This window comes from Limulus polyphemus, unplaced genomic scaffold (assembly GCF_000517525.1).
Source record: "Limulus polyphemus unplaced genomic scaffold, Limulus_polyphemus-2.1.2 Scaffold4201, whole genome shotgun sequence".
In the NCBI taxonomy this organism is placed as follows: domain Eukaryota; kingdom Metazoa; phylum Arthropoda; class Merostomata; order Xiphosura; family Limulidae; genus Limulus; species Limulus polyphemus.
Window position 1 is genome coordinate 79,938 of NW_013669811.1, and position 13,560 is coordinate 93,497.

General features: G+C 36.4%; 1 protein-coding gene across 1 annotated transcript in view; it reads right to left on the reverse strand.

Annotated features, from left to right (window-relative positions):
- LOC106470754 (transmembrane protein 178B-like) overlaps nt 1-7,922 on the reverse strand; it is a 17,886-nt gene extending 9,964 nt beyond the window's left edge. Inside the window, exon 1 of the mRNA XM_013931322.2 lies at nt 7,471-7,922. Coding sequence (XP_013786776.1) covers nt 7,471-7,711 — 241 coding nt within the window. The 5' untranslated portion in view covers nt 7,712-7,922. The remainder of the gene's footprint in view (nt 1-7,470) is intronic.
- Between the last annotated feature and the right edge of the window lie 5,638 nt (nt 7,923-13,560).

Genomic DNA, 13,560 nt, shown 5'->3' on the forward strand with positions numbered 1-13,560 from the left:
TGGGACGGGGATGCGAAACCGATTGTTTAGGATATTTCTTACTTCCGTAGAAACAAAATTCCAGATTACTATTAAATTGAATGCATTAAATGAACCAAATTTAGATAGTAGAAATCTTGACCACATCTCTACTGTGAGATGGGTTGATTTGAACAAGAGGTGTTTTGTTTTTGTTTTTGAATTTCGCGCAAAGCTACACGAGGGCTATCTGCGCTAGCCGTCCCTAATTTAGCAGTGTAAGGCTAGAGGGAAGGCAGCTAATCATCACCACCCACCGCCAACTCTTGGGCTACTCTTTTACCAACGAATAGTGGGATTGACCGTCACATTATAACGCCCCCACGGCTGAAAGGGCGAGCATGTTTGGTGGGATTGGGATTCGAACCCGCGACCCTCTGATTGCGAGAACAAGAGGTGATGCAAATGCTTTGCCATTTCTGCCAGGTTTCTCGACTGGACTGCTACACCTCCTCGCTTCCGATCCACTGCCCATATGTTAATTTTCTTGGAGAATGAACGCTCTCTACTGAAAATCCTCGCAGAGATTTTACTGATTTTTAGAACATTTGTGCGTATTTTTCCGCGTTTTCAAGAGACAGAGAGGAAAAAAAAAAAGACGAAGGAGCGCAGTCTCCTTAAAACTACCTACATTTAAAGTGTATTACAAGAGCTTCAAAAAGAAAGCCCATTATGATCTGAGAGATCACTTTTACTTGTAGACTTTCACAAATCTGTCGGGTTTTCACCAAGGGAAGAACTGGCTACGCAATTTCCCGCTCAAAACATTAGTCAGACTGCATATCTACTTAATTAATAATATGTAATATATTAGTAAACACGTGACAACTGAATCAACACCACACCTGTGCCACCCTTCGTCTATCAAACCAAGTTCAAATGAGAGACAGGGGTGTTTATGTACATGTCTCAGCTGTGTAAACACCCTACCAAACATCCCATCTCAGTGATTTATTTTACCAAGATTTGTTCAGTGAGATACCGGATAATGCCAAAATGTTAGAATACAAAAAAAAAAACTCTCCTCGACTTGGATCAGTGGAAGGTCTTGTTTGTAATGGGAGGGGTCTTTGGAATTGTTAAAAAGTACCTTAAAAGCAATGGTACTGTGGTTAACTATTTAGCTCAGTTGGTGGAACGATTGCCTGATGAGCGAAAGTTGGATTACCACAAACAATCCTTCTCATAGCAAAGTTAAGATTTGTATTGTATTTGTTGTCTATGGAAAAGCACTATCTGCAGTCGTCCCTAATTTTCAACTACTGACCCCCAACGAAGACAACTGTCCGGCAGCACCCACTGCAAACTCTTGACCAACGAATAGTGGAATTGATCGTTACATTATAATGCTCCAACCAATGAAAAGGCAAGCATATGTGTGTGATATAGGAATATGCCACAGATATCTTTCTGTTTAGTTTTGAATAAGTGCAAGTTTTACACAAAACAAACGGACCAGAAGACTTCAGGTTTCCTTCGAATCAGCACACTATCATAACAGATATCTCTCACTAGGCTTGGGTGAAATCAATCTACGAATGTCGATAATGACCAGCCACGTGGTGACGCCACTGGGACAAAAAGAACGATGAGTTATTGTGCACTAAAAAAAAGCTCAGTTTGTAGACAGTTCTGGGCCGATTCTGAAAATGTGCAGTTCTGTTTGAAGATGGTGGAAAGTAACAAGTATATACTCTGCGGTTCTGTTTTAGGTCTTATAAAGACTGTGTTGCTAGTGTGTTAAACTTTCTGTTCAGTACAATTATTCCTAGACTTACACTTGGCTGGTAATAATTCAGAGTTGTTCTGCGATAACCTTATCTTGTTAAAGCTCTTGTTAAGTGGACTTACCTGTCCAGTAGAGCCCTGGAGTATTTGTTAAGTGGACTTACCTGTCCAGTAGAGCCCTGGAGTATTTGTTAAGTGGACTTATCTGTCCAGTAGAGCCCTGGAGTATTTGTTAAGTGGACTTACCTGTCCAGTGAAGCCCTAGAGTATTTGTTAAGTGGACTTATCTGTCCAGTGAAGCCCTAGAGTATTTGTTAAGTGGACTTACCTGTCCAGTAGAGCCCTGGAGTATTTGTTAAGTGGACTTACCTGTCCCGTGAAGCCCTGGAGTATTTGTTAAGTGGACTTACCTGTCCCGTGAAGCCCTGGAATATTTGTTAAGTGGACTTACTTGTCCGGTGAAGCACTGGAGTATTAATCACTTTCACCCGAGAATACCAAACATGTTTCGATCCCACGTCCCATAAGTTGCTAGTCAAGCGCCCTAAACACCAAGCCACACCCCTTGTACATTGCAATGTGGAATATTTGTGAATTAAGCGAATAATTTCCAAAGCTAGAATCCATTAAATGTTTCATTGTTCAGATTAGAAACTGTGACTTCTAAAAAACAACAAAAGTTGTGAAACAAACAAACTGATCTTTTCACTACAACCTAAAAGACTCTATTATCTTCACTTTCACGTTAGAAAGTCGACTTCTTTTGGACTATTCGATACCAATACAAATAAATAATAATAATTCATCTAACATTACCGACATGCACAGTAACGTAATTGGCAAAGTTCATCTTACACAAACAATGAAGGTTTCTCAACTGAAACACCCGTGGTTAATTTACATTTGCAATCTTAACATCAAATATACAGGATGGGCTGAAGGTGGAGCCATGTTTTATTTGCTTTAACATGAATACTGTCCTGAAATGTTATCAGCTGAATAAAACCAACAATAACATTGTATATTGTAAGAATAACTGTACAGCGTCCATTGCAACAATACACTGCATACCGTACACTGTATATTATAACAATACATTGTACATCGTATCGAAGTTTATTTGATCTATCTGCAAACATAAATACCTCTTTTCAACAACCTAACCTAACCGTATCGGTAATATAACATAAAGCAAACTTCCCTATTGTTTCATATAGTTGTTTAAGAATTGTTGCCTTTGATCGTATATATATATATATATATGTGTATATATAATATGTTAGTAACTTATTCATACTTTATAACCTAGTTTCACCTCTGTGAGAAAACGTCATTTAGAACTCCCCCCCCCAACCCACACACACACACACACAGAATATCAGATCCCGGATCATCACTTCTGATTGGTCAACATATTAACTTAAATAGCTCAAAAGTTGAAAATTTGTTTCAATACAGATGTTCAGCATTAAATCACAGGACCATAACTTCACCAAAAAAACGGGGTCTAAGCCATTTTGTTGCTCTAGGTAACAGAGCAGGAACTGTCGTAAATGTATAGTTCTGGTACTACTGGCCCTGATGAAGCGGCAATGGCGAAACGTTGGCTGAAATAAGGTTGTTGTTGTTTTTTATGTTTATTTTCTGTAGAATAAAGGTCGTTTTTTTTCTAACTTTATTGACAAAATTTCTGTAATGCACGTCTGTAGTACTGGTTGCTTAGCAACACAGCTATAACTAGTAAAGACATATCGTGAAATAATGGCGAAATTCTTCATGTTATTAATTAATATATTAACGGCAAATGCTCAGTACCTTATTAACAAGTTCTTCATGTTTAAATATTTAATCATAAAATGAACGAGAAAGTTCTTTTTAACAACGGTAACATACGCTTCCGTACAAAAACAACCTGTACTGTTACACAGACATAGATCGTATTTCACGACAATTCTAATACGTAGAAATCATGTGAAATCCTAGGATATTTTTCTTAGGTTTTAAAAAAAGAAAAAGATCATCATTTTCACCACAGAATATTATTCTAATGTGAGTGAACGCCCTGGTAACAATGTTACATCGTAACCATAGCTATCAGAAATTATTGTTCAGTTGCGTCATAGCCGTACTTATTGTTCTGCCATGACTGATTGTTCTGGTAACACTGATACGCTTCCACAGCTGTGCTAATAATATATCCCTACATCATTTGTTACGTCACAGCCGTAGTTATCACGATATAATGTAGAATCCCCTCTGCTCCCAGTAATCTGTTATAACATTTCACGCACTGATACATTTCCTTGTTACAGGTGCTTAGATCTTCGGGATCGGTAGGAGCCCAGTAAATTATACCCATTTCTCGTGTTATTTTCTCACGCGCAGACACAAAAAAAGAAGCCTCAAGTCAATAGGCGATGAGTGTTCTCTCCTACCTCTTCTTTTTCAAACTGACAACAACATAGGATTTCATATTGATATGAAGGCCCTCTTGCGACAGTTGTACTTGTTACTTATTTCCATATGTCAGATATTTCTAGTGTTAAAGTATGTTGAATTACACCCACAACTACTTCGTCAGCTGCCCCTAATTTTAAAGTGATAGATTAAAGAGAAAACACCCACCGCCAACACTTGGGCTTCCCTTTACCAAATAATTGTTTGTTTTTGAATTTCGCGCAAAGCTACACGAGGGCTATCTGCGCTAGCCGTCCCTAATTTAGCAGTGTACGACTAGAGGGAAGGCACTTAGTCATCACCAACCACCGCCAACTCTTGGGCTACTCTTTTACCAACTAATAATGAGATTGACCGTCACTTATAACGCCCCCACGGCTGAAAGGGCGAGCATGTTTGGTGGGACGGGGATTCGAACCCGCGACCCACAGATTGCGAGTCGAGCGCCCTAACCACCTGGCCATGCCGGGCCTATTTATCAAAGAAAAGTGGGCTTGACTGTAACGTTGCACGCCCCTACGTCTTAAAGGTCGAGCATGTTTGGTGACAGATTTCTAACTCGCGATCCGCCTATTGTGAGTCCAGCATCTTAACAGGCCGTGCCCGATCCTAGTGTTAAATAAAAAAATGGTCAGTTGAAGTTATCAGTATTGGTGTAGGTATCATAATAAACGTCTTACTTCATGTTTTAAATATGTCTTTGTTATCTATTAGTAAAACAGGTTAGGGTTTAAATCGTCATCTAAAAACCCATGTAAAAAACAAAACCTAATTTGAATTTCAAATTATATATGAGAGAAAATAGTTTGAAGCTGACGACCCGGAATACCATGAAAAATGTCCGACCAATAACAAAATGGGATCTAAAAAATCGGTCTACATTCTTAACTTGTGATATCGCAGGAATACAGTAAGATCTGAATAAAACCGGGTCAAAATATAACGCTTGATACAACAAGTTATTGTAATAAAGTGAAATAAAAACCTGTTAAGATATCATTGCGATTAAGTTTTGCGTGAGCAATCAAAAACACTTAACTATACCATCAATTCAACCTTTTTTTGAATGACTACACGACGAGCCAAGGCTACTGAAAGCAAGTTTTATTCTCTCCCCCTTCCCCTCACCCACTGAACCTACTTGGATCCAAATCAAACAACGTAAACGCTCCATTGTTTATGAGGAGTTTGTGTTCTATACAATTTGTAGCACTTTAGTCAGACACAAATGATAAGCCTAATTTCCCCCACACGTGTTAAGCCTAACTCGATCTCGCTTATTTCGGATAGTTTGACTTGTTACTAGGGCTGAAAATCGTTGTGCTAAAAATGGACTTAACCGGTTAAGGAAACTCCATCTACGTATCTAATTGCTTGTTAAACATTTATATATTTATGTAATACAAATTTCAGCCGATAGGCGTCATTCTAGCTTTAATTGGTCAACACAGTAACCCTAATAGATATAGTTTCTAAAGAGAACGCTCTATAATTTTTTAAAGATGTTTGATCCTTTTTTTCTTCTTTTTTTTTGTGGAAATAAATGTTTGGTTGTCCACGAGTTTATTTAAAAACGATATTTAGTCCTCCATAAAGTTTGGTGGAGTTGTTTGATTCTGTATTAGTTTTTTGAAATAATATGTCTGTTCACAAGTCTGGTTTGTTTTTTGATATTCGTTTAACCTAATCACGATCGATCCAGAATATGTGAAACAATAGTTTACCACACAGTAAACACGCTAGAATATGTAGTTTAAAATATCTAACGCTCGATGTCAGGTGACCAGACACGTTATACTTAGCAGTAAACACGCTAGAATATGTAGTTTAAAATATCTAACGCTCGATGTCAGGTGAACAGACACGTTATACTTAGCAGTAAACACGCTCGAATATGTAGTTTAAAATATCTAACGCTCGATGTCAGGTGACCAGACACGTTATACTTAGTATTAAACACGCTAACTATGTAGTTTAAAATATCTAACGCTCGATGACTGGTGACCAGACACATTCTACTTAGGAAAGATGTCTTGTAAACGCTTCGAAGACAGTGGTCTACTGGATAGGAACATTACTGACATCTGGTGGTTGTACATGTAGAGCTCCTTGGTTCTTTTCCTCTAATTATCTGTAGTTTCTTTAAAATTAACATATTCTCCTTCCTCCCCCACAAGTAGGCAGGAACTTTCATTAGCAACCATAACGTTTTGTTTCACCTGTTTTTATTGTTTCAACCAAGACTGACGTTACGATATCACAGCCTACATTGCCTAGATGTCCGTTTGTTTTTGTTATTGATACTACACTGTAAAACAGTAAACATGGTAACATGACTATATGGTAGGATGTGATACTACACTGTAAAACAGTAAACATGGTAACATGACCATATAGTTGGATGTGATACTACACTGTAACATGACTATATGGTAGGATGTGATACTACACTGTAAAACAGTAAACATGGTAACATGACCACATAGTTGGATGTGATACTACACTGTAAAACAGTAAACATGGTAACATGACCATATAGTTGGATGTGATACTACACTGTAAAACAGTAAACATGGTAACATGATCACATAGTTGGATGTGATACTACACTGTAAAACAGTAAAGTCGTTAACATGACTACATAGTAGAATATGATACTACACTGTAAAACAGTAAACACTGTAACATGACTACACGGTTGGATGTGATACTACACTGTAAAACAGTAAACAGTGTAACATGACTACATAGTAGAATATGATACTACACTGTAAAACAGTAAAGTCGCTAACATGACTATATGGTAGGATATGATACTACACTGTAAAACAGTAAACACTGTAACATGACCACATAGTTGGATGTGATACTACACTGTAAAACAGTAAAGTCGCTAACATGACTACACACGACAGTCATTTCTCGGAAAATACTTGTAGTTTGTAAGTTCTTATCATAACATATAAAACTACATACAACCTGCAGGAGTCTTGAAATATATATATCGTAAGTTATAACCAGTATTAGCTGGCAAGCTTGGTGTGACGCCAAACCCGTTCTTGGAGTTCAGAGCTTTCAATGACAAAAACTAGATCACACCGAGACAGGCCTTTCCTGTTGTGATTTGTATGTTTGTGAAGTCTCACAGTTTAAACTGAAATTAAGTCACTTGAAAGAGAGAAAAAAAAGGATAAATTTGGTGAAGTAAAAAACAAAGTCAGTCAGAGAAAGTGTTAACTCCAAAGAAAATGTAAAACGCTGGCTCACCGTTTCGGGGTTTCTTGTCAGGAAAGCATGTTCTGAAGAGGCCCTCATCCCGATCAAAATATAGCTTGTCTTCTTCGAATTCTTTCAGAGATTCTTCATTTCCCTCCAACTTCTTGCGAATAGAGGTCCTGTTAACCCTAATTTCGTACCAGTTGTCCGTACCAAAAGCTATGGCTAAACAGGCCACGGCGACCACCGCTGCGATAGTAGCCACGGAAAGTGTAACAGCTGAACAAGCCATAACAATAACTTTTAAATTGTTTTAACGTATTCAAGTATTAATAAAGTTCTATTGTTTAAGGCCGCTAATTTTAGGGCCAAAAACGTTTTTTTTTTATAAATCGTTTGTACGTGTTATTATGTTTATAACGCGATGTTACTTTAAAAAAACCAACCTCAAAACTCTGCCAACTTATTCCCGAGCCGTACTTGATCTGTTACTGTCTTTACGCCTTCCTGCGACCTCTATGATAGTCGTGACGGTGCACGGAGGGTTGAATGGGAGAGTACCAAGGATCTCAAACTACAAACCAAAATAAAATTACCATCAAGTGACTATTAATGCAAGAGCACGATCATTTATTACTCCCGTGTAAGTACGTTATTATTTTATCTACGAAGATCTGGTCATTTTGATCTATTATCGAAACCACTGTCAAGATAAAAACTAGCTTGAGTAATGTAAGAAATGAAAACCCCTGGCGAACCTCACCGGTAGCCATTATACTTCAGAACAGGTGCTTATGCTTCAGGAAGGTATTCCAGTCACGTGATTTTTAAGGTAGGTGCTTTGAAAGAACCCAAGGCGAAAACATGTTGATTCAACTATGGAAGTTCTACTTGATTATATTGTTCTCATGCAGTGAACAGTTTTATTGACTTCACAAAATCCGTCAAAGAATGCAGTGGATTCTTAAAGACATTCATCACTGGAACTTAAACAAACCCTCGACAATTTAACACACATACAAACAGGAGTGTTTTGTGATGAGTGTATTAATATCTTTATTACAAGACAGAGAAATCTGAGACATATTGAAATCAGTTTACATGTTATTCTTCCAAAAAAAAAAATCTTCAAAATGCATATTTCATTTTGTGACTAAGAATTCTGAGCCGCTTGCTCTATCAGGACGAAGCTCCCAAGTGGCACAGCGGCATGTCTGCGGACTTACAAAGCTAGAAACCTGGTTTCGATACCCGTGGTGGGCAGAGTACAGATAGCCCGTTATGTAGCTATGTGTTTAAACTACAAACAAACAAATCTATAATGACGAAAGGAACTTCAAAGATATTTTCAACGTCTACGGTAATGAGTAAAGGATTTATGAATAATCGCATTCGTGACCCCCACACTTTTTCAAGGATACCTTTTTTGATATAATATACCGCCATACATACCCCAGCTACAGAAACTTCCCCTCCCCCACTTTCAAAATCACTGTTCTACAACATAACTCAAGTAATAGTGTATGAAACAATGAATATTTTATCAAAGTTCGTGTTGTTGTTTTTTAGTTTTAAAGATGAATATTCTTGCCATTCTATGGTTAACAATATATTTCGTTGTTCACCTTTAAACAATACACTAAGCTAGTTTATCCATGGTTAACAATATCATTCATTGTTCACCTTTAAATAATACCTTAAACAATACACTAAGGTAGTTAATATATGGTTAACAATTATTATTTAAAGGTGAACAATGAATGATATTGTTAACCATATATTAACTACCTTAGTGTATTGTTTAAGGTATTATTTAAAGGTGAACAATGAATGATCTTTAAACAATAAACTAAGGTAGTTTATCTATGGTTAACAATATCATTCATTGTTCACCTTGAAATAATACTTTAAACAATACACTAAGCTTGTTTATCTATGGTTAACAATATCATTCAATGTTCAACCTTTAAATAATACTTTAAACAATACACTAAGCTAGTTTATCTATGGTTAACAATGTCATTCATTGTTCACCTTTAAATAATACCTTAAACAATACACTAAGGTAGTTAATATATGGTTAACAAAATCATTCATTGTTCACTTTTAAATAATACTTTAAACAATACACTAAGGTAGTTTATTTACTTCCACTAAAACCAGATTAACTATGAGTGTTTTTTTACTTCTCTCTGAAGATTTTGTCCAAAAAAAGTTTAAAGGAATAGTTTATAAACTTATCTAATGTATTTAATCTAACAGTTTACCTTCTCAGTAAACAAACATGTATCAATGTTAAAGATACGAAGTATACTTTTAAAGCCTAATAGAAACTATAAATATCTACACTCTTTGAGAAGTCATCCACATTTACTACTTATATGCCAATTTTTAGATTTCGTGTGGAGTTTAATTTTAAGTAATTGTTAAAAGTTTTCTCCTACCCTATCCAGAAAATTAATTTGCTTTACAAGGACATATACTTAAATAACAACTTTTTGGTAGCTTCAATTTAAATTACACCTTATGGAACAGATGAGCTAGATGATCAGGTCAATGACCCCAAAGTTCAGGCATAGCCATCCTAATTTAGAATCTTTGACTGGGAGATGGTGGGGGGACAACACTCCATGTCTACTCTTGACAGTTTAGCGGGTTAGGCTTCCACGGTTATAGCGCGTGATCATTATCACATTGCGTCTCGAGCCTTGGAGCTTCTGATTCGCTGCCTAGCACGCTAACCACTATGTGTCTCGTGACCCTCAAATAACAACCGTGAGGGAAAATGTGATACATTAAAAATGAACTTGTATTAAAAACACCAAAACAATTCTGTCACATATCCGACTATAGCTCAGAGTCTCATTGGACTTAGACCCATTCGTTGTTTCAAGATTCGAATACAACAAAATACAGAATGTTTTAGACTTACATTATGCGCAGATCAAAAGTAAATAAATCAGAGCATCTTACTTGTTATTAGAAATGCCGAGTGAAACACATAATTATAACATCCCAATATTTCAATTTTATTTCGTACATGTTTTTCCTCATCAAGTTTACGTTTGCTGAGTATTATTATCATTGTAAGCCACATTTTTAATGCTGTAATTTTTGTTGTTGTTAGCTAAAGGAAGCTACGGGTCGTTGATGACGTAATGATCCAGAGACCTGGCGATGGCTGTAGAATAAGGCTTAAATTATAAGTATGAGATAATCATTAGCGGGGGTTTTTTTTTTGAAATTATATGTCCAGTATATTAGTTTATTTTATACTTTAACTGTCCCCCCGGTAGAACAGCGGTTATCTGTGGACTTGCAATGCTAAAAGTCGGGATTCGATTCCCCGCAGTAGGCTTTGCTCCTAAAAAAACAAACCTTTAAGTTAACGTTTCTACAAGCTTGAAGTTGAAGACTGTCTTGTTGTAGGCCTAAGTTACAAATGACGTTACCTTTACTACACTACGTAAAAAACAACTTACTTGTACAATATGCGTCGTAGCAAGCATAGATATAAATACTTTACACACTGAACTCTCTATTCTGAATTAACTCTACACAAAGGATTACACTACGACGTTACTTTTAGAGATTATCTCATCAAAAACATTTTACTTGTGAAAAAACGGTGTGGCCAAAAAATGATTGAGCATGCGTCTTAAAGGAATGATATCAAAATTGGCGGCCAAGCTTGTAGTTGCACTTATAATATGAATTTTACAGCTAGTTAACTAGGCCGTGTTTTTTGTTCAACTTGGAGCATGATGGTGGCTAAAACGAAATACGCAGCCTAGATAACTGTTTATTGAATTTCGCGCAAAGCTACACGAGGGCTATCTGCGCTGGCCGTCCCTAATTTAGCAGTGTAAGACTAGAGTCATCACCACCCACCGCCAACTCTTAGGCTACTCTTTTACCAACGAATAGTGGGATTGACCGTCACATTATAACACCCCCCACGGCTGGAAGGGCGAGCATGTTTTGTGTGACGGGGATTCGAACCCGCAGATTGCGAGTCGAGTGCCCTAACCACCTGTCCATGCGCCTAGTTAATTAACGAATGAATATTATCTGTAAAATTCTTGTCAATGCTATAAGTGTAGCTACTAGTTTGGCCGCCATTGTTGATTCCATTCCTTTCATATATCGTTACTTCATATTGAAAAGGGGGGTCTGGAGTGGCCTGGTGGTTGGCGTTTCAGTATGCGAGTCCAGGAGTCCGTGGTTCGAGAGCTGGTTCCCTCCGTGCTAAACGTACTTCGCACTTTCAGATGTTGGCGTATTATAAATGTAACAGTAAATACCAATATTCAGTTCAAAGTATAAAGCCCACGAGGCGACGGGAGTTGCTGACCGTCTGTCTTTCCTCTGGTCATAGGGATCTCTGACCTGGTCGTTTAGCACACATGCGCAATAAAGGTTGAAATTTTCATTTGTTTCCAACTTTGTAAAAGCTATTTTAGATCCAACGAAGATTCGCCCTAAATTACGTCACCCTTGACCCTTCTCAAGCTTCATTTCTATATTATTTTTAGTAATCTATATAGAGATGAGGGAAAAACTGTAAAACATATTTCTAATTAAGATTTTAGTTTTCTAACTTTTTACCAGCTTTGTTGAACGAAATCCAACTTTTAATAGTTTAGTGGACTCAGAACTTAAATTAAATGTGCAGTAAAACTATAATGAAACGGATAAACTGAAAAAATACAAATGTGGGTTAGTAAACATTTTAACTTTGAGGTAACGTTGATTATTCTTTTGGTCGTTTCGAGCTATAATAATAATGTCGTAGTGTAATCTTTTCATTGGCAGGTTATTTTAAATAATCATTAACTATAAAAGACTCATTCTCTTTGTAACTCTGTCGAGAACGGTTTCTTAAATAATCATTAACTATAAAAGACTCATTCCCTTTGTAACTCTGTCGAGAACGGTTTCTCACTCCTTTTTTTGGGGGGGGTAATGATCAACAATATACATCGTCGCTTAGCAACAAAACCAACACCTGATTGTTCTTAGGCCAACTATGGTGTTTATGTTGAATGCTCAATATTCATGTTGATTTATTAGAAAGGTTTGTTTTTTTTATCCTTTTTTTTAACTTCGGTGATATAACATCAAAAACGTTTAATTCAGAAGTTTTATGACATTGAGTTGTAGCCAAAAGCCAAATAAAATTTACCAAATAGTGTTTCAGCTAAGCCTTACGTTACGTTTATGTATTAGGCCTAATGCTTAAATTACACTACAAATAGGCCTATTAATATTAACGTTATAGAGTTAGTGTTTAAAAAGTTTTAAGTGGTGAACAAATGTTAATTAATAAATATTCTTTTTTTTATTTTCTGACATATATTATATAATTTGCCTTAAAAAATAAAGAAAAATTAACATTTTATTAGTACCAAATATCCTTTGTACAGTCGAAAGAGTTGAAAATGTGTGTCTGAATATCCGCACTATGTTTTCTACTTCCTGGTTTAGAATACAGTGAAAAGGCTCAAGAGTGTTATTTACGTCTCTTTCAGAGTGCACACGTATTTTGTTCACGATAACATTTCATTTTTCTGCGTATTTTTTACTAAAAATGTTGTGATTAAAGAATTACTTCGAGACTGATGAAATAAGTGAAGAGTAGGTGCAGACAAATTCGTTTTAGTTAAATTATATAATATTTGTTAATCATTCAACAATGGTTCCCGTCATTTTTGACAGGCTTCTATACTAATATACGTATAATAATGTCGTAGTGTAATCCTTTCATTGGCGGGTCTCTTTAAATCAAGTCACACGGCAATGTGTCGTGAGGCCAAAACAACCTGCTGTACACGCTGTATGTTATTAACAGGAGTGATAGTTTAACAAATTTTAACCTTCTGTAGCTCGGACTGTGTTAATCTAAACTATCACATATTTTCAGTGGATGTGCTCTGCTAGACCCTTATCTCACAAACCAAATTTCAAGGTAATACATTGTGAAATACACGAGATATAAAATCTCTAATTTTGATTGAAATTCTTACTTTTTTTTATTCGCACCAAAGTACAGAAGCTTTATTTGGTACACTGATAGATCTTTATAACCTACAACTAGGTGTCAAATTTGGTCTAAATATAAGTAACGTGTGGAAAGTTATT